Raw genomic sequence first — 21,369 nt, 5'->3', positions numbered from 1 at the left:
TAATTGAAAGACAGAGATTGTCACACTAAATAAAAAACAAGATCCAAATATATGCTGCCTGCATTTATATATTCAAAGATATAAATAGATTGAAAGGAAAGGCTGGATAATGATAGCATGCAAACAGCAACCACATGTTAGCTGGATAGACTATACTGATATTAAACAAAACAGACTTCTAACAATGTTACTGGAGGGGCACCTGAGTGACTCAGTCAGTTAAATGTTTCTTGGAGCATGATCTCAGGGTCCTGGGATCAAGCCGCATCAGGCCCACTGCTAAACAAGAAGCCTTGCTTCTTCTCTGTCAGCCCATGCCCCTGCCTCAATCCTGCTCTCTCTCTCGAATAAATAAAATCTTTAAAAAAATAAAAAGAAAAAAGATCTTAAATCAAGAACTTTCTACCTTACAACACTGGAAATCAAAACAAAAACTAAACCCTTATCAGGCAGAAGGAGGGGAATAATAAAGATTAGAAGAGAAATTAATGAAAGAGAAAATAGAAAAACAATGGAGAATATTAATGAAACCAGAGCTGGTTCTTTTGAAATGGCCAACAAAATTAAGAAACCTTTAGCTAGATTGACCAAGAAAGAAAATTCAAATTACCAGATTCAGAAATGAAAGAGGAGACATTACTACCAACCTCATAGAAATAAAAAATATTATGAAGGAATGCTACAGAATAAGGAAAGGGTTAAGGCATAGACAAGGAGAGATAGGCGGCCCCTGGCTGGTCTCTGAATCTATTCCTGACAGGCAGAAGTGCTAACCCAGAGTGAACAAGAGATAAGGAAACAGACCAGCTGGTCCTGAATGGTTACAGACCATTTTTCTTTGATGGCTACAGTATATCATAGAAAGTGTCACATCTCAAAGAATTAAGTCATTAAGGTTGTTATCAATAATCCATGCTCAAACCAAGACAGCAGAAGAATCTCAAGGTCACAAGTTTCCCAGTCAATTCTCACTAAAAGACTGCCACTAGAAACCTTCAGTGGCTACCCTTTCAGGACCCTTCTCACTCTAGAGAGCTGCTTCTTTGCTTTCTGCTCTCACCTTCATTTAATAAACTTGCACTTCACCTCACCCTTTTGCGTCTACGAGATAGATTCATTCTTCAACTCCGAGAGTCAAGGACCCATGCCATTAAATTAGATAGCTTAGATAAAAAGGAAAAATTCTCAGAGTCAAAAACTACCAAAATGGGGGTGCCTGGGTGGCTCAGTGGGTTCAGCCTCAGGTCATGATCTCAGGGTGCTGGGATCGAGCCCCGCATCAGGCTCTCTGCTCAGCTGAGAGCCTTCTTCCTCCTCTCTCTCTGTGCCTATCTGCCTACTACTTGTGATGTGTGTGTGTGTGTGTGTGTGTGTTAAATAAATGAATAAAATCTTTAAAAAAAACCTACTAAAACTAACTCAAGAAGAAACAGACATTCTGAACAAACCCATAACAAATGAAGAGATTGAACTTGTGATCAACTTATCACAGAAAAAGAAGCTCAATGAGCACCTGGTATCATACGGAAGCGTTGCATCAGTATGTGGTACACCTGAAACTAGTATTACACTCTGTGTGAACTAACAAATTTAAATAAAAACTTAAAAAAAAAAAAAAAAGGAAAAGAAAAAGAAGAAGCCTGAGCTCAGATGGCTTCACTGGTGAACCCTAGCATATATTTAGTGAAAAATCAATGCCACTTTTTCACAAATTCTTCCAAAAATGTAAAAGGAGAGAACAAGCACTTCCCAGCTCTTCTTACGAGGCCAGTATTATCCTGATGCCAAACCAGACAAAGACATCACAAGAAAAAAACATAATAGTGTAATGAAACTAAAAATAAAAATAGGATAAAAAAATCCACAATTTTGAAGATTTTAACATCCCTGTCTGAAAAATGGATAGAAAATTTAAACAGAAAGAAGACAAAAGTATAAAAGAACTCACAACATCACCAACTAATGGAACATAACATTTATTTATTGAACACTCCTCACTAAGGGAGCAGAATACATATTCATTTCAAGTGCCCACAAAACATGTCTCAGTGAGACCATATCCTGGGCCATAAAACAAACCTTAACAAATGTAAAAGAATTATAAATCATGCAAAGTGCATTATCAAACTACAATGGAGTTGAACTAGAAATTAATAACGAGACTGAATGTGAAATCAGTAACAGAAATAAAAAGAAAATTTCTAAACATTTAGAAGCAAAAGAACACGCTTTTTTTAGGTTAAAGAATACTCAAGGAAAATTTTTCAAAACACACTGAACTTAGTGAAAATGAAAAAATAATATCAAAAATCTGTGTGACACAGGGGCTCCTTGGTGGCCCATTTGGTTAAGTGACTACCTTCGGCTCAGGTCATGATCCCAGATTCCTGGGATGGAGTCTCACTCACATCAGGTTCCCAACTCCACAGGAAGTCTGCTTCTCCCTCTGACCTTCTCCCCTCTTATGCTCTCTCTCTCTCTTTAAAATAAATAAATAATATCTTTTAAAAAAATAGAATTCACTGAAAAATTTTTTTAAAAATTTGTGTGATACAGCAAAATTACACTGATCCAATATTTATGGCATTAAACACCTGCTTTAGAAAAGAAGAAAAGCTGCAAATCATTCTCACTCATACCTCGTGATCCCAGAAATAAAAGAGCAAAATAAACTCAAAACAAGCAGAAGGAATAAAATAACATAATAGCAAAAATCAATGAAATGAAAAGAGAAAAACAAAAATCAATAAGAAAGAGTTGTTCCTTTAAAATATCAATAAAATTAATAAATCTCTGGCAACAATGACAAAGAAAAATAGATGCAAATTATCAATACCCAGAATAAAATGGGATATCCTTACAAACATTGCAGACATCAAAAGAATAATAAGCTAAGTGTGTCTGGGTGGCTCGTTAAGCATTGCTTTCGGCTCAGGTCTTGATCCCAGGGTCCTGGGATTGAGCCCCACATCATGCTCCCAGCTCGGCAGGAAGTCTGATTTTCCCTCTCCTTCTGCTTGTGTTCCCTCTCTTGCTGTGTCTCTCTCTGTCAAAATAAATATAATCTTTAAAAAAAAAAAAAAAGAAGAAGAAGAAGCTAAGATTATACTCAATGGCAAAAAACAGAGCTCTTCCTCTAAGGTCAGGAACAAGATACATGTAGCCCTATGTTTAGGGCAACATTATTTATAATAGCCAAGATATGGAAGCAACCCAAGTATCCATCAAGAGATGAATAGATAAAGATATAAATACATGTATATAGATAAAGAACAAATATAGATATATATACACAATAGAATATTATTCAGCTATAAAAAAAAAAGAATGAGATCTTGACATTTGCAATAATATGGGTGACCTACAGGATATAATGCTCAGTGAAATAAGTCAGAGAAAGACAAATACCATATGATTTCAATTATATGTGGAGCTTAAGAAACAAAATAAACAAACAAAAAGACAAATAAAAAAAAAAAAAACAGACTCTTAAATACAGAGAAAACCTAGTAGTTATCAGTGGTGACAACTACTAGTGTAGGTGGGAGGAAGGGTGAAACAATAAGGGGAATTCAGCGTTCACTTATTTTGATGAGCAGTGAAAAAGTTATATAATTGTTAAATCATTATATTATACTGAAACTAATATAACACTGTATATAATTATACTTTAATACAAAAAAAGAAGGGAATACTATTAACTCTACACACATAAATTTGACAGCTTAGATAAAACAAACTAATTGCTTAAAAAACTATCACAACTCACCAGATATAAAATCGATCATTTGCATACCTTACAAATATTAAAGTAGTTGAATGCATGATTTAGAAATCCCAAAAAAGAAATCTGTAGACCCAAATAGCTTCACTGCAGAATTCTACCAAATACTTAAAGAATTAACACTTATTTTACACAGTCTCTCCCAGAAAACAGAAGAGGAGGGATCAATTTCTCAAAATTACAGTTGACCTTCGAACAACACATGAGGTAGGGGCACAGACACCCCACCACCACAGTGCAGCTGAAAATCTGCAGATAAATTTGGCTCCCCAAAAACTTAACTACAGTTGACCAGAAGCCTTACTGATAACATAAACAGTCAGTTAACACATATTACATATGCTATGTGTATTATAGGCTATATTCTTATAATAAAGCTAGAAAAAAGAAAGTGTTATTAAGAACATCATAAGGAAAAGAAAATACATTTACACTATTATTCTACATTTATCAACAAAAATTCGTGGACCCACACAGTTCAAACATCTGCAGTGAAAGGGTCAGTGCAGTATTACTCTGATACCAAAATCACACCAAGACAGCACATAGAAAGAAAAACTAACACCAGTAACTCTCATGAATAGAGACATAGAAATCTTTAACAAACATTAGCAAAATAAATCCAGGATTATAGAAAAGGAATTGGATGCCCAGTGCAATTTGTTCTGGGTAGGTAAAGCTGGTTCAATATCAAGAAATTAATCAGTGTAAATCACCGTATCAACATGATAAAAAAAAATCTTATGATCACAGCAGTTGACATGGAACAGCATTTACTCTTCTTCTCTTCCCGTCACAAGAGACGTATTTACTTGTTCCCATCATTGTTTACCAAGGTCCTGGGTCTTGGTCAAGACTCTCTTAGTCCACATACAGAGGTTTATCTTAAATTCAAATCGGACTGTCAGGATCATTATGCAAATTGAGTTTGCTCTCTCTGAGTAACCAGTTCAGCATACCAAGAGGTGGAGAGTGTATGCTAAACTACCAGATAAAACTGTCTAGTCACATGCTCAACAATGTGACACACGTTTGGAAAATCAAAAGGATTACTCAAATTTAGAGACACAGACAATCATATTTGCATTTGAAAAGCAACATAAAAGAAACAATTTTGTAAGCTCTATTAGAAATGCTAAACTTGGACATTTAAAAGACCAAATTTAAAATTCAACAGGTGTACTAAGAGAGAAGCTTCACGACTTTCACGACTGTGAAAAGAAAAGAAGTTCAGGTAATTTCACATTTTATGTTTTTTCACTGAGCTAAATCTATTTAGATTATACTTAGGAAAACCTCCCTCAAGGAAATGGAAAAATCTCAGTTTCCAGGCATTGGCCATAATGATGGCCTTATTATTTAAAAACCAAAACAAAACAAAAAAACTCATGACCCAACCTCTTGGCTAACCAGTGACTTGTGTAATACTAACCTTCCCGTAGTGAAAGCTATAGCCAGAATCCCTCCTTTCTCAATACATTCACTTGTGGAGAGAAGAACCCCAAAACGGGCAGCATGAGTACTACAGGGAAAGTAAGTAGTCTTCTCTTTATATTGTGTCATGATTGTGTCAGCTTCTGTGCTTGCTTATTCGCCTACACCTCATCACCCAAACAGTATCTATATTTTTCAAAGTAGGAGACTATCTTGATCTTAGTATCGCTCCTCTACTCCCTTTTATTTTATGCCTTTTAAGCACTTGCCTTTCTTCATTTTTTCATTTCATCATTAATCAATATATTAAGTCCTATGTCAAATTTTCCAGAGTCAGAGACATCCCCTCTTTCAGTGGTTTCACAAGGAGATAGAGTAATTATAAAAGAATCATTATAAAAGAGTGTGCAAGGGTAGAAAAAGAGAGAACAAAGTGCTCCTAACCTAGCATTGCTTCCCAGAGACGGTGACACCTAAGAGGAAACCTGCAGAAGAATGTGCCACGTACAGGAGAAGACAGTTGTGCAGTCAGATAAAGCATGAGGAGCAACATAGAAACAAGAAAGATATACCACATAAGAATCTCCAGAATATTTTCCTGTGCTTGGAGGGTAAAATCTAAGGCAGGAAGTGACCAGAGGAAAGGTGTGAGACACTGATTGGAAGATCATGGAGAGCCCCATAGATCATGTCAATGGATCCTGATAAACAATCAGAGTATCACTTTTAGGCAGAAGATTAGCACGATCAGGATTATAGTGCAGATGGCAAATAGCATAGAGGATGGATTTGAAATTGATGAACTCAAGCTAGGTGAAGGGCAATGAGGATGTGGACCACACAGTGGTGGCAAGAGTAGAGAAAAGGAAAAAGTTCCCAGAAAGTGGTAGATTGTGGAGGTTGAGGGAGAGAGATAAACTAAGGATACTTCCCAGGTTTCTTTCCTACATAAATGAATACTTTACATGGCCACTCATTGAAACAGAGACTACAGAGGGAGGAATAGATTATATGTTGTGTCCTCCACTCATTGAGGAGGGGAAAGGGAACGGAAGGTGAAAAGAGGACAGAAGGAGGGAAAAAGAAATAATGTGTTCATGTTTTGTTTTTGTTTTTCTAAAGATTTATTTATTTATTTGAGAGAGAGAGTAAGGGGGGCGAGCAGAGGGAGAAGAAAGTGAGAATCTCAAGCAGACTCTGCACTGAGCATGGAGCCTGACGCAGGGTTGATCCCATGACCCTGAGATCATGATCTGAGCTGAAATCAAGAGTCAGACGCTCAACCAACTGAGCCACCCAGGCACCCCTAATGTGTTCATGTTTAAATGTTTCTATAGGACATTTAAATAGGAGATGAATAAATAAGTCTAAAGCTTAGGGTCAAGTTTATCTATAGATACAGACTGACAAAGTCATCTCCAAAAAGGTAGTGGTTGAATCTATAAAAAGAAAGGTAAAACAACATAGGAAGAGGTTTTATAGCAAGTATAGGGGTAGACTGAAATGAGAACCCCTAAATACTACTTTGCCACCAACAACTTTTCTGACCTTAGATTGCCAGTGACCACCACCATGTGATGAACTACCACAACTAATGGTCTCCATTCCCTGCTCCATAATTGACCCCTCTACCCCAAAACTGATGATCTCCCATACCTAGGATCACATAAATTCCCACAATGCAAATGCCATCCTCATGCCGAAACAGCCACTGGACAACTTCATTCTTGATACAAACATCAAAAATAGGACATCTACCCTCTTATTGTATAGCATTATATAATTAGTATTGTGAAAATAACTAGAATATAGAAACTGATAGCACAAGAAAAGCTGAATTGGTATTTAGAAACTACATATAGCATATATTTAAGCAATGATTATTTTTTTCAGTTCTGAGTGTAGAACTGAACTAAACCTTCTAATATTCATTAATATAGGAATTCCCCAGCTCTTAGGCCTAAGAAGTTTCCCTTTCTGCCCCCATATTCTATTTCCCAGACCATTAGGTGCAGAGCAGCCATACTCTGGAAGCCTGGTGCACCATTTTCCATCAAGGAGGTAGAAGTTGCCCCACCAAAGGCAAAGGAAGTTCGCATAAAGGTAAAAAAAAAAAAAAAATCATATTTCCACACCAAAAATCAAAGCTATTAACTGTAAATTACACATTCTTTTCGCAATGCTCAACTCAGAAATAAAGCTACATACTCTGCTATTTCTTTTCCATTTCCACCAGTCTTTTTTTTTTTTTAAGATTTTATTTATTTATTTAATTGACAGAGAGAGAGAGACAGCAAGAGAGGGAACACAAGCAGGGGGAGTGGGAGAGGGATAAGCAGGCTCCCCACTGAGCAGGGAGCCTGAAGCAGGGCTCAATCCCAGAACTCTGAGATCAACGACACAAGCTGAAGGCAGACGTCACTTCATCAGTCTTTTAATCCAGCCAGACAAAAGATTGGGAAGATATAGCATAGGCTAAATGCATAAAGGATACTTATTTACAACTATAATACTAACTACTAATTAAAAGAAGCTTCTACCCATAAACCATATTGTATGATTAATACAACCCTAAAGCCCCCTCCACCGTGAAATAAATTAAGTCTTCAATTATAATAGAAAACATCTCTTGCTTTTCTGGGTTCCAATTATTTCATTTCTATAATTGGTCTTCCTCCTCCATACTCCTACCCACAAGGTTCAATGAAGGACAAGTGAGACCTCTGATGTACACTACAGTTGTACAGATGTCTTTTCTGAACCTATGTAAGTCTTAAATCATCATTTTGCTTCTGAAATTAGCTAATGAAAACCACTGAATTGCTTTAAACAAATTATTATTGACCCCTCTCTACAATTAAATCTAAGAAATAAATGCATTAAAATTAATGCAGTGTATCAAACTCATAAAAAGTTTTAAAAGATTAATAATTCATTTCTTCTCCGGTGATCCTCTGTCTTGTTTCCTAAATTCCACATATCAGTGAGATCACACTATAATTGTCTTTCTCTGACTGACTTATTTTGCTTAGTGTAATACTCTCTAGTTCCAACCATGTCATTGCAAATGATAAGATTTCATTTTTGATGGCCGCATAACATTCCATTGTATATATACACCACATCTTCTTTATCCAATCATATGTCGATGGACATTCATACTCTTTCCATAGTTTGGCTACTGTGGACATTGCTGCTATAAAAATTTGGGTGCATGTGCCCCTTCAGATCACTACGTTTGTATCTTTAGGGTAAATACCCAGTAGCGCAATTGCTGGGTCATAGGGTAGCTCTATTTTCAACTTTTTGAGGAACCTCCATGCTGTTTTCCAGAGTGGCTGCACCAGCTTGCATTCCCACCAATGGCATAGGAGAGTTCTCCTTTCTCTACAACCTCACTAACATCTGTCGTTTCCTAACTTGTTCATTTTAGCCATTCTGACTAGTGTGAGGTAGTATCTCATTGTGGTTTTGATTTGTATTTCCCTGATTTTGAATTGGGTAGGGGGATGAGTTAGTGGGCGATGGACATTGGAGAGGGTATGTGTTGTCATGAGCACTGGGTATTATATAAAACTGATGAATCACAGACCTGTACCCCCGAACCAAATAATATATTATATGTTAATTAATCGAATTTAAATTTTTAGAAAAACATTAAAAAAAGATTAACAATTCTGAAACACCTTTGTTTGACACTGAGAAAACCATCTTACTTTTTGCCTTCCATATAGATTGTGGCCACGGGGCTCTGTGGTTCAGAGATGAAAATGTTGGAGAATAAAATCTTTTACAACCATTATCCTGTCATTATAGGCCACTAAGCAGCTGGAATAGTTGAGAGTGTGGGAGAAGGAGTGAGCACAGTGAAAACAGGTATGAATTAGCACTGGGAGCTAGGAAATTGCAGCAACTTAGAACCCCCATCAGGAAAATAACAAGCATCTCTTAAATGTTAAGCTCAATTGGAAACAAAATGTGAGAAGTTGCCCATTTCATAGGAAAGGAGGGATCATTATTTATAAGTTACACAAAAACACAAAATGTATATTTGCATTCCTATTTTGATATTAATAAAAACAAGTAGAATGTAATAAACTGAACTTGAAATAAAGTACAAATGAGGCAAAAATTTATAAAAAAGGAAACTGAGGAAAACTGTTGAAAATTATTAAAATGAAGCATATAATAAATAGCTGAATGCAGTAGTGGAACAAAAGAGGGAAGGAGTCCAGAATTAGATCAAATATATAAAGAATTTTTTTTTAATTTTTTAAATTTTATTTTGTTTTTTTTTTCAGTGTTCCAAAATTCATTGTTTAGTCACCACACCCAGTGCTCCATGCAATACGTGCCCTCCTTAACACCTACCACATTAATACCTACTCACCCTTCCCTCTACCCCCTCCAAAACCCAATTTAACACAGGGTTTGGTTTGGTTTTGCTTTCAAATTTGAGGGGGAGAATGTGGATTACTCAGTAAATGATGTTGAAACAACTGGATAGTCATCTGGGGAAAAAGTAAGTTGAGTTGCTATTACATTCTTTATGTCAAGGAAATACACATTATGAACCCAAGAATTAAATGTGAAAAGTGAAACTGCAGAAGTGCTATAAAATGCCATAAGAGAGGGGCACCTGGGTGGCTCAGTTAGTTAAGCATCTGCCTTCAGCTCAGATCATGATCTCAGGGTCCTGGAATGGAACCTCCCCACCCAGCTCTCTGCTCTGCAGGGAGCCTGCTTCTCCTTCTTCTCCCTCTGTGCTCTCTCTCTCTCAAATAAATAAATGGAGTCTTGAAAAAAAAAAGAAATACCATAAGAGAACACTGTATTACCTCAGGGAAAGGAAGGAAATTTTAATCAACACAAAAAAATCTAGAAGATATGAAATAATACATCGATTAAATTAACACCATAAAAAGTTCTTGAAATTTTGTTTATAAAAAATAACCCCCGGGGCACCTGGGTGGCTCCATGGGTTAAGTCTCTGCCTTCGGCTCAGGTCATGGTCTCAGGGTCCTGGGATCAAACCCCTCATTGGGCTCTGTGCTCGGCAGGGAGCCTACTTCTCCCTCTCTCTCTGCCTGCATCTCTGCCTACTTGTGATCTGTCAAATAAATAAATAAAATCTTAAAAAAAAACACCAAAATCAACAACAAATATGACAATGGGCAAATTCCCCTAATATATAAAGAATTTTTTAAAAGCCATTTGATAAAAACAGCCAAGTAGAAAAATAGCCAAAGGAAATGTATATTTCCTTTGGAGAAAATACATATATACACATGAAAAGTTGCTTAACCTCAAACATACTGAATAAAAATTTAAAATACAATGGGCACTGGGTATTATGTAAGACTGATGAATCACAGGGCTATACCTCTAAAACCAAATATATATTATATGTTAATTAATCAAATTTAAATTTTAAAATGTTTAAAACAAAATACAATGGTAAAATACTGGCTTTTTGTTTTTGCTTTTGCTTTTTTTATTAACATATAAGTTTTATTTGTTTCAGGGGTACAGGTTTGTGAATTATCAGTCTTACACAATTCACAGCACTCACCATAGCACATGTTCTTCCCAATGTCCATCACCCAGACACCCTATCTCTTCCCCACCCCTCCAGCAACCCTCAGTTTGTTTCCTGAGATTAAGAGTCTCTTATGGTTTATCTCCCTCACTGGTCCCATCTTGTTTCATTTTTCCCTCCCTTCCCCACATGACCTCCTGCCCCGCCTCTCAAATTCCTCATATCAGAGAGATCATATGATAATTATCTTTCTCTGATTGACTTATTTTGCTTAGCATCATACTCTCAGTCCCATCCACAGCACTGCAAATGGCAAGATTTCAGTTTTTGATGGCTGCATAGTATTCCATTGTATATATACACCACATCTGTTGTGGTGTATATATACACTGTTGATGGACATCTAGACTCTTTCCGTGTCTTGCTATTGTGGACAGTGCTGCTATAAACATTCAGAAGCATGTGCCCCTTTGGATCACTCCATTTTATGTTTAGGGTAAATACCCAGTAGTGTGATTGCTGGATTGTAGGGTAGTTCTATTTTCAACTTTTTGAGGAACTCTATACTGTTTTCCAGAGTGGTTACACCAGCTTACATTCCCACCAACAGTGTAGGAGGAAAACACTGTTTATCTAACAAATAAGCAAAGGTTTAAAATTCTGGTAATATGTAGGGCTGACAGAGTGCAGGCAAATAGCTACCTCAAACATTATTATCTAGAAAGTAAATTTGTACAACTCTGAATTTGGCAATATGTAACATCATTTAAATGTGTATATTTTGGATCCAATACTTCCAATTCTAGAAAGTCATTCTATAGTTCTATACTCATGGATTAGCTTTCTATTAACGATGTTAAAAAAAAATCACCACAAATGTAGCAGCTTAAAGTAAAACAACTTTATTATCTCACAGTTTCTGTGGGTCCAAAGTCTGGGTGGTTGACTGAGTTCCCTGCTTAGGGTTTCACAAGGCTAAAATCAAGGTGTTGATCAGTTGGGTTCTCATCTGGAGATTCTGGAGAAAAATCCACTTCTAAGCTCATTCAAGTTGTTGTCAGTATGCATTTCCTGGAGGTTGTTAGCTGAACAGCTGTTGGCTAGGGCCACTGTCAGCTCCTTGAAGCTGTTCACATTCCTTCTCATGTGGCCCTTTGCCCATTTTCAGTCTCCAGGCAGCACTGGCATATCCAATCCTACTCAACCTTGCAATCACTTTGTCTTCTTCTGATTTTTCCTCTTGTCTCCTTTCAAGGGCTCATGTGATTACTTTGGGTCCACCTAAATAACCTAGGATGATCTCCCTATTTTCATGTCAGATGCTCAATGAACTTAATTACATCTGCAAAACCCCCTTTCCCCTGTAACATATTCATGGGCATGATAACACATTCAGTTTCTGGGGATTTGAATGGGACCTCTTGGAGGGGCACTTTTTTAAATTTCTGCCTACCACAGCTCATGTATGCACAAAATATTCATTGCATTGTTACTTGTTATGACTGTTTAGGAAAAAAACCTAAATGTCTATCAGTGTCCAAAGAACTGGTTAAATAAATGATGATATATCTATACGACAGAAAAACTATGTAACTATTAAACAAAAATCACTAAATCTCCAAGGTCTATTGTTAAGTAAAAAAGTAAGACCTACAAAGAGGATAAGCCATATGTTAGCCTTTATATTTTGAAATGGGTTACAACTCTGAAAGATACCATTGATAAGAACATAAACTACACTTTTGTGAAATTTAAATGTTTTGACATATGCATGTATACTTTTTAAAAACTAAAAGTAAATTTATAAAGTCCAAATCCTGTAAGTGTTCTTAACTAAAAATATGAAACAAATTCCTCTACAATAATAGATAATGCGGTTGTATGATTACAAGTCAGTAAGTCCATTACAAGCAAGTTACTCTAATTTTTTTCTTATACTTTGCACATTACTAGAGGAACCTGCCTGAACTTTTTTTCTTATACTTTGCACATTATTAGAGGAACCACCGCCAAGAAGGACTGATTTAAAACACAGAGGAGAGTAAAGAGACACTCTTTACTTATTCTCTGAACTAGAATCCATTCTATTTTACATCCAATCCTTCACAGCAGAAGTTGTATAGAAAATATAAAGTAAGGCATGGCTCAATGACTACATAACAAAATCATTTGACTTCAAGAGGAATTTACAGGATGGCAAGTTCCTTGACATTCAGTTGCTGAGCCCAGGGCTAGACACAGATGAAGACATCCCCTCTTTTCATAAGTATTTGATATTTTCCACAAAACTGAGCACCATTAAATGCAGAAATAATTCACAGTTACCATATTTTCTTGGGTGTTTTGTTGGTGAAGTCCTGAAAGTCAGCTATATCTTTACTTGGAAAAATAATAACCTAATAAATGCTTTTCTTCTTCAGGAGATAAAGTTATCACACTCTTTCTACCGCAGTGTGGAGAATGTGCCTCTTGCCTTAATCCTGGGGATAATTTTTGTATACAAACCAAGTAAGGTTTTACTAATATTCTTTTTGAAAAATTCAATTTCCTTAGAAGGAAACTAAGCTTTCTAATTCAAAAGAAAAATTTGGTTTTGTGTTTTGTTTTGTTTTTGTCTATAACAGACAGTCAGAGTCCAGCCTGATGTCTGATGGTACCAGTAGGTTTGCCTGCAAGGGAAAACCAGTGTATCACTTTGCAAATACAAGCACCTTCTCTGAATACACAGTGATAAAAGAAATCTTGGTTGCCAAGATTGATGCAGTTGCTCCTCTGGAGAAAGTATGCCTAGTGAGCTGTGGTTTTTCCACCGGGTATGGTGCTGTAATCAATACTGCCAAGGTGAGGAGCATTTATACCAGGTATGAACGGAATTCTTGGTCGATGGAGATGAAAATCCTCATGCACCTGGCTGGGCATGTTTAACCAAACAACCTGAGGAAGAATCACAAACCTTCCTCTAAACATCCCTGAGTTCCTTACTGTCTGGTCATCCTCTTACACCCTTCAATATCTTTCCCATTCCCTTTTGGTCAGTGGTAAGTAGCAAATCAAGTCTGGATGACAGTCACAAGTGGAGATACCAGGAATTCCTGGGAGTTAAACATAAAACAGCAAAATTACTGTGTTCTTCCACATTCCAGTTCATCCTTTTTGTTTTGTTTTGTTTTTATTCAACAAACATTTATGGAGTCATTCATTGCTCCAGGTGCTGGCATTCGGCAGCTAACAAAACTCACTGAGCTGCTATTCTGTTGTATAATGTATCAGGGGAAAGTCAAGTGCTCATAAAAATAAAAGGATAGCAAAAAGACCAGGTGGCAGAGGAGATACTGCTATATAAGACAAATTGGTCAGGTAATCCCACTCTTACTGAATGGGAACTACTCAGTAGTGGGAACTACTGTTTCTGAGACATCCCCCAAACCTTCCCAGCTACCTTTTGTAAATAGCTGTTGAACTTCATTACTTTGTTTTACTCTAAAGTCTGTTAGTCCCCATCCTAGAGAAATAGGACAGAAGGGGTTCTATTTGAAATAGTCTCATTTTGGACCCCCCCCCAAAATAAGCCTTTGCTTATTATTTGCATTGACATTTAAAGGGATGCAAAGTTTTCCAAAGGAAAAGAGAAATGAAGAGTTGCATGGAGATAGATGAGGATGGTTTTTAAAAACTCAAAAATAACTGGAATCAAATATTCTGTTAAGTAAGTCTTAAGATCCAATGAAATTTCATTAAACTGCTTCTACTCATGTTAACTCCCAGAACTTAAAATTGTATTTACAGGCAGTTTTTTGCTCCTCTAGCAAACAGTATTCCACATCTAGAAATACCCTCAGAAACTAAAACTCTCAGTTACAATGAGTTTTATCTGAAAATGTCCTTTGCTTATATCTCATAAAAAGTATATACAGACTTGGCTCTTTCCAACTGAGTCAAGACACATATCCCCTTTGCTTTTGTTTTCTGCCTTCGTGTGCTTAGGTGACCCCAGGTTCCACATGTGCGGTGTTTGGCCTTGGAGGAGTCGGCCTGTCTGTGATCATAGGCTGTAAAGCAGCAGGAGCAGCCAGGATCATTGGGGTGGACATCAACAAAGATAAATTTGAGAAGGTGAAGGAAGTGGGTGCCACTAAGTGCATCAACCCACAGGACTTCAAGAAGCCCATCCAAGAAGTTTTATTTGATATGACAGGTGCTGGTGTGGAATTTTGCTTTGAGGTCATCGGAAATCCAGAAACTGTGGTATGTGATTTTTTCCCGAGGGAAAATAACCAGTATTTCTGCCCGTCGTAAGTTTAGATTTTAATTGAATTTTAATTTAGATTTTAATTTAATTTCCTCTAAATTATTTAATTTTCCTTGTGCCCCCATGACATCCCAGCTGGTATCCTCTGTCCACTCCTACAAATCTATTCACTACTCCAACACTGAACTCCCATACTGAGATTTCTCCCTCTCTTCCATCATACCATTCCTTCAAATAAGAAGACAACCTCCAACAGGCAGTACAGAAAAGCTTTGTAAAGAATTCTCACTGAATTATTTCATGAACAACAACCTGGTAACTACAGATTCCAAGCCAGGAGAGTTAAGAAAGAAGGGTAGTACTGGATTAACCACCGTATAAAGGAATGAGCTTTGCACTTTGAGCAGTCTTTCACGGTAGATCTGAGTAAGCTTCCAAAGAAAATATTAGCCAATTTGATTAGATGGATTCATTTCAAAAGTGAAGCAAGCAGTAGTTGTTTTTCCAGCTGAACATGGTTTATATAAGAATATAAATGTAGAGGGAGTTATTTCACAATCTGATGCTTTCCTTGAGGATTTGTAGAAATAACATACTATTGAATTGCATGACTCTGTGTTCTAGTTAGCTGTATGAAAACCCAATCACCGTCTCTTTCAATCTCAGTGCTTTCCTCAGCTTACAAAATGTTTTCATTCCTCACTACACATGAACTCCCTCGTGTGTAAAAATGTATAACCAAATCTTTCTCACAGTCTTTCCCACAGATAGTTTTGCTATGAGAAACAGCTTTTGAAAATAACTAACGGGAACATGTCTGTTTATCACTTGGTTAATACAAGATGTTATACAACTCTCCAGCTGTACTCGTCAATGTCTAAAAGAAAAAGTCAATTCTAACAAATCACCCATATTAGTAATGGTTCTCATAAAAATTATTACTATCGTTGCTGTTGTTGTTACCACCACGGGTGTGTTTAGTATTTTCATTTTTTAATTTCCATTTACTGAGTCTTAAAGTGCCAGGTATTACACTAGGCATCATGCAATGTCATTTCAGTAAATCCCTGTGAGATAAATGTTATTTCAAATGAGGTCATGGAGCATCAGAAAAGATCACAGACCATTTAGCAGTTTATCTGAAATTAGGTCCAACTCTCAAGTACATCTTTTAACTCTTGCATTGTCTTGCATTGCTTCACAACAGGAAGCTGCCCTGGCCTTGTGCCACGAGAGCCATGGGGTCTGTGTGATTGTTGGGTTCTTGGCAGGCGTCCGTCTCAACATCAGTGGCTTATTGTTTCTTTCAGGACGTTCTTTGAAGGGAACCATTTTTGGAGGTATGGATGAAACAGGGGAGAGGGAAAATGCATGAGGTTTTAGAGATGATAAGTAGAGAAATGTGTCATAAATGCTTAAGAAGGAAATAAAACAAGAACTTTAGATTACAGTTTTTGTTTCAACACATAAATATCCAAGATAGGGAGATGGATATTTGATGTATACAGTTACTTTTTTAATTTTATTGAAACTTACAGTTACTTCTTGGTAAGCTTTTTGTTGATTAATAAAGAAACTGGTGTCCAAAGTTTATTACAAATTATAAGTTGAAAAGAAAAGGCAATATTGTGATCAAAAACTATACTTCAATTGAATTATATATCTGCCAAGTGAGATTCTTTGAAGAATATACTGAACTACTACTGTTTGACTAATGTAAGCCTTATATCAACTCAAAAGATATTAAACATAATGGATTAGTGACTAAAAAGAAATACTACCAATATAAAGCAAATGAGAATTATTCCCAGAAAAAAATTTTTTTCATAGAATCCTTTGATTTTCCATTTTTTAAGCCTGTCCTAGAACCTGCATTCTAATATACTTTAAAAGAGTAGTTTATTGAGAAAATTAAGAAAGTAGAAAACTAAATAAATCTGCTTAGGATTCTGGACTCATAAGCAAGTAATCTATTATTTAAGAAGAAATGTTTTATCCAGAAATTTGGGACAATCTGAATTTGGGAGCAGAAGAGATAAGGATTAGGAGCTATCTGAATTATTTGGACCAGTGAGCTATTTGTGGTCTCCAAATTAGCTATGGCAATGTATTGTTATAGACACTAAGAGTCTTACCCAATTCATTTATGAAGAGTAGATAAATGGCAGGGCTAGCAAAAGCAAACAAACAAGTACATAAATAATCCAGTTTAAATTAAAAATTTCAGTTCTTCCATTTGTAATAATTGGATACAACCACTGCATTGTCCCCCTTTTATAGATGAAAACTATTGATTCCAAATACACATACTCAGCTAACTCTTATAAAATAAGATCACCAGTATTTTAAATAATTCCCATAAACTATATCACTGGCCACTTAGGCATTCATATAGTTATTATTAAATGAATCATACCTTCCATAGACAGTATAATCCTCTGGGTCAATAGTTTTCAAATAATGACAATATTTAAGAAAGGGAGGATACAAGAGGGCAGTATAGGGAGATCCTAAACTCATCCCCTCCCACAGACACATCAAGCCTACAGCCCCACACGGATCACTTCCCTCTGGAAAAGATCTAAAAACTGAAAACTAGATGAAATGCTCTACACAACAAAGGATAAAAGGATCCTATTGCCATGGGGAGAAGATGCAGAGACATGGTCTTACAAAAACCCCACCCCTGCTTCAGTGATATACAGTAAGGATGAACCTCAGCAGATAGGCGCTTGTTCCAGAAGAGCAAAAGATTGGTTCCCTACAACAGGCACCCTGGCCCCTGAGATTTGCACAAGGATGAGATGAGACCCCAGAATGTCTGGCTTGGAAAACCCACCAGGGCTGACATTAGGTGGGGGTCCCAAGTGCTATAGGAAACTGAGATTCCTCTCTTAGAAGGCTCATGTATGGTCTTGCTCACCCCAAGACCCAGTGAAAAATCAGCAGTTTGAAAACTGTCTAAACTATATGTGAGGGAGATACATTTGCTAATCTGGGGTCATCAGCTGGAAGGACAGGGGCCAGATGAGAAGCTCCTCAGTGATGGAGGTACTAGCCAATGCCATTGTTGTACTCTCCACAAAACTGCTAGCATAGGTAAGCAAGCTTGTATACAGCACACTCCCATGGCACTCAATGAGGCCAGAGGGCACAAGTGGTTGTAGTGCTCCCCTGTTCTCTCTCTGGGGCAAGGAAATCATGAATGGAGTTCTCCTGGTACCTAGTTAAAGTCTGTGAGCTTGGGCGGTTGCAGTGCTCCCTTGCCCCTGACTAAAACTGGCAAGCACAAGCAGTCCAGCATTTTCCTGCTTTCAGCCTAAAGGCTGCATACACACATACTGAATAGGAGGAAATATTTGCAAATCATATGCCTGATAATAATATCCAAAATATATAAAGAACTTATACAACTCAGTAACAAAAAATCAAGCAATCCCATTAAAAAAAAAAAAAAATGGGAGAGGAACTAAATACACATTTTTTCCACTGGAGACAAACAGCTGGCCAACAGGAACATGAAAAGATGCTCAATATCACTCATCATCAGAGAAATGAAAATCAAAACCACAATGAGATACCAGCTCACATGAGTCAGAATGGCTAGTGTCAAAAGACAAAAATAACAAGTATTCACAAGGATGGGGAAGAAAGGGAACCCTCGTGGCACTGCTGGTGAGAATGTAAATTAGTGCAGCCACTGTGGAAAACAGTAGGGAGGGTCCTCAAAAAATTAAAATAGAACTACCATATGATACAGCAATTCCAGCAATGAAAACACTAACAAAAAAGATACAGACACACTTATATTCATTGCAGCATTATTTACAATAGCTGAGATATGGAAATACCTAAGTGCCTGTCTGTGAATGGATGCATAAAGATGTGTGTGTGTGTGTGTGTGTGTGTGTGTGTATAATAGAATGCTGTTCAGCCAAAAAAAAAGAATGAAATCTTGACATTTGCAATATCAAGTATGAACCTTGCGGCTATTTTGCTAAGTGAAGTAAATCAGAGAGAAAAGAAACAAATACCACATGACAAATGAAACAAAGCAAAACCCAGACTCATAGATACGGAAGACAGATTTGTGGTTATCGGAGGGGATGAAGATTGTGTGCAAAATGGGTAAAGGGGGTTATGAAGTACAACTTTCCAGTTAAAAAATGAGTAAGTCCTGGTGATATAATGCATTACATGCAGAATATAGAATATGGGAACTGTGAAAGGAAGTAGTGCAAGAAAAGTAAGTAACTGCCAAGATCCTGTCACAGTATAAGCTTGTTCTGACACTGCTACTTCCCTGCACCATTACACAACACTCACCCTTTCCAGGAATGAGCAGGCCACCAAATTCTGGGTTGTGCCCCAGCAGGCATGTTACTTAGCACAATACTAAATATAAGGATGTATACTAAATATACTAAATATAAGGATGTATAAATGCTAAATATAAAGGTAGTATTTTCTTGAAAACCATGATTTTTGAGTCTCATGAAAATCATGATTCTTGAATCTCATGATACTTGAAAATCATGAGAAAGAAAAGAGAACAGCAAGCTTACATTGCCTTAACTGACCCCCTCTTTTCCTGTGCAACTCTTAGTTCCGTAAAGCACATCTCATTCTTTCCTCAAAGCTTGACTGAAATCACTGCCATGATGAAAGTTCTTAAGATATTTGGCTTTTTCAGGAAGCTGCAGATCAAAACACAAACACGCACAACCTTTGCACTACTTCCTTTCACAGTTCCCAAGACTTTGGTCTTTGTTACACATTAGATATGGATTTACAGCTCCCCAAATAGTACAACCTGACACCAAAAACATCTAAGATGAGACCCATGTTCTATCTGCTTTGAGTAAATCCTCCTCTTAATATCAGAGGTCTTCAAAAGAAAAGCCTTCTCCATAGGTGTATGGTTGGGACAGTCATTCCCAGGATGACTGAGATAATCAATGGGAAATCCTTAGATCCCCTCAAAGCCAGGACCTCCAGCAGTTACCTTATATTGCCTTTCCTGTATGATGAGTCTCATACATAAAATTTATGGTTTATCTGTGTATTTCCAGGCTGGAAAAGCAGAGAGAGCATCCCTAAACTGGTTTCTGATTACATGGCAAAGAAATTTAATCTAGATCCACTAATTACTCACACTCTGAATCTGGATAAAATCAATGAAGCAGTTGAATTAATGAGAACTGGAAAATGGCAAGTTGCTCACATAGTTTTTATGTCTGAGTGTTTGGGACCAAGAAATAGAAGTGTGGGGACTGGGGGAGGCAGTAAACAGGAAGTTAAGGGCTGCAATTTAAGGTTTCAGGAATTTGTAAAACATTTCCTTCTGCTTTATATTTTATTTTATTCCCAGTTTATAAAATATGTAATCCTGAAAATACTTAAGTGTTCAACTGCCCTTACCAATAACATTTAGTTTACAATCTAGTGGGTTTCTTTTTTTTTTTTTTTACATGACAGATTACCTAGTGAAGTTAGCTCACAAAATTCTAGCCCAAGTTCAAGTTCATAGTTTATAAAGAGGCCACTATTGTTTTTGTTTATATTAAAGGGGAAATTATCTTCAGAATTCTAAATTCTGATGTCTATCTTTGGCCCACAAACCAGACAACAGTTATAAATTGGGGCACTGGTATTCCCCACAAGAGACTAAGCCTGCATCCCTGTTCTTTTACCCTTGGAGTTCATGCCATTTTGAAAGATCTCACAACTGATTTAATCTGCCCATTTTAGGCTCACCTAAGAGAATCTAACTTACTTGTCTACAAAGTTAAAAAACTGAAATCCAAAAGAGATGTTTTAGAAACATTTCAACTTTTTTTTTCCAGTATCCGCTGTATCCTGCTACTTTAAGGACAGTGCCATATAACTAAGATCTGCAGTTTCTTTCACCAACTAGATTGTGCTCTGCATCATTTTCGTGGTCTAGAAGAATTATCCACACAACACTGTTTCTAATTTCTTGCCCCTGATACATTCAGCAGTAGGCTCATAGCTGGCTTCTACCTACCCTCACTACCCCCATCAACATTGTTCTTAGGTGACCCAATGTCCCCCAGTAACATCCTCCCCTTTAGAGCTAAATTAAGTTCGATCTGAATCACCCAATTCCAGACCCTTTAAACAAGTCACCCCAAGATACTCCCACTTTCATCTCTACCTCACGGCCCATGTTTCCTTGAATATTTTTTCTTTCCCACTCCGGTAAGCTCTGTTCATTTCACACCAAAGAAACAAAACTCACCATTCATGAGTTTATAAAACATTCAGGCTAAAGCAAGCTGATGGAAGGCGGTGGCAGTCTTCATTACATCAACTTAAATAAATCCCCATTGAACATTAAGT

The 21,369-nt window shown here is 36.9% G+C and overlaps 1 protein-coding gene across 1 annotated transcript; it reads left to right on the top strand.

The window, feature by feature from the left end:
* Positions 1–5,299: 5,299 nt before the first annotated feature.
* On the top strand, positions 5,300–20,877 carry LOC101689189 (alcohol dehydrogenase 6). Its single transcript, XM_004748190.1, is given in 9 exon segments — positions 5,300–5,317; positions 7,220–7,321; positions 8,953–9,094; positions 13,178–13,265; positions 13,382–13,598; positions 14,742–15,002; positions 16,214–16,346; positions 20,079–20,217; positions 20,853–20,877. Coding segments are annotated over 9 exon segments (1,125 nt in total).
* The last annotated feature ends 492 nt before the right edge of the window (positions 20,878–21,369 follow it).

The sequence above is a fragment of the Mustela putorius genome, unplaced genomic scaffold (genome assembly GCF_011764305.1).
Source record: "Mustela putorius furo isolate JIRA1106 unplaced genomic scaffold, ASM1176430v1.1 tig00003871_pilon_pilon_pilon, whole genome shotgun sequence".
Lineage (NCBI taxonomy): Eukaryota > Metazoa > Chordata > Mammalia > Carnivora > Mustelidae > Mustela > Mustela putorius.
The sequence above is the reverse complement of the archived record's forward strand: the minus strand, read 5'-3'. Positions and strand labels throughout refer to the sequence as shown.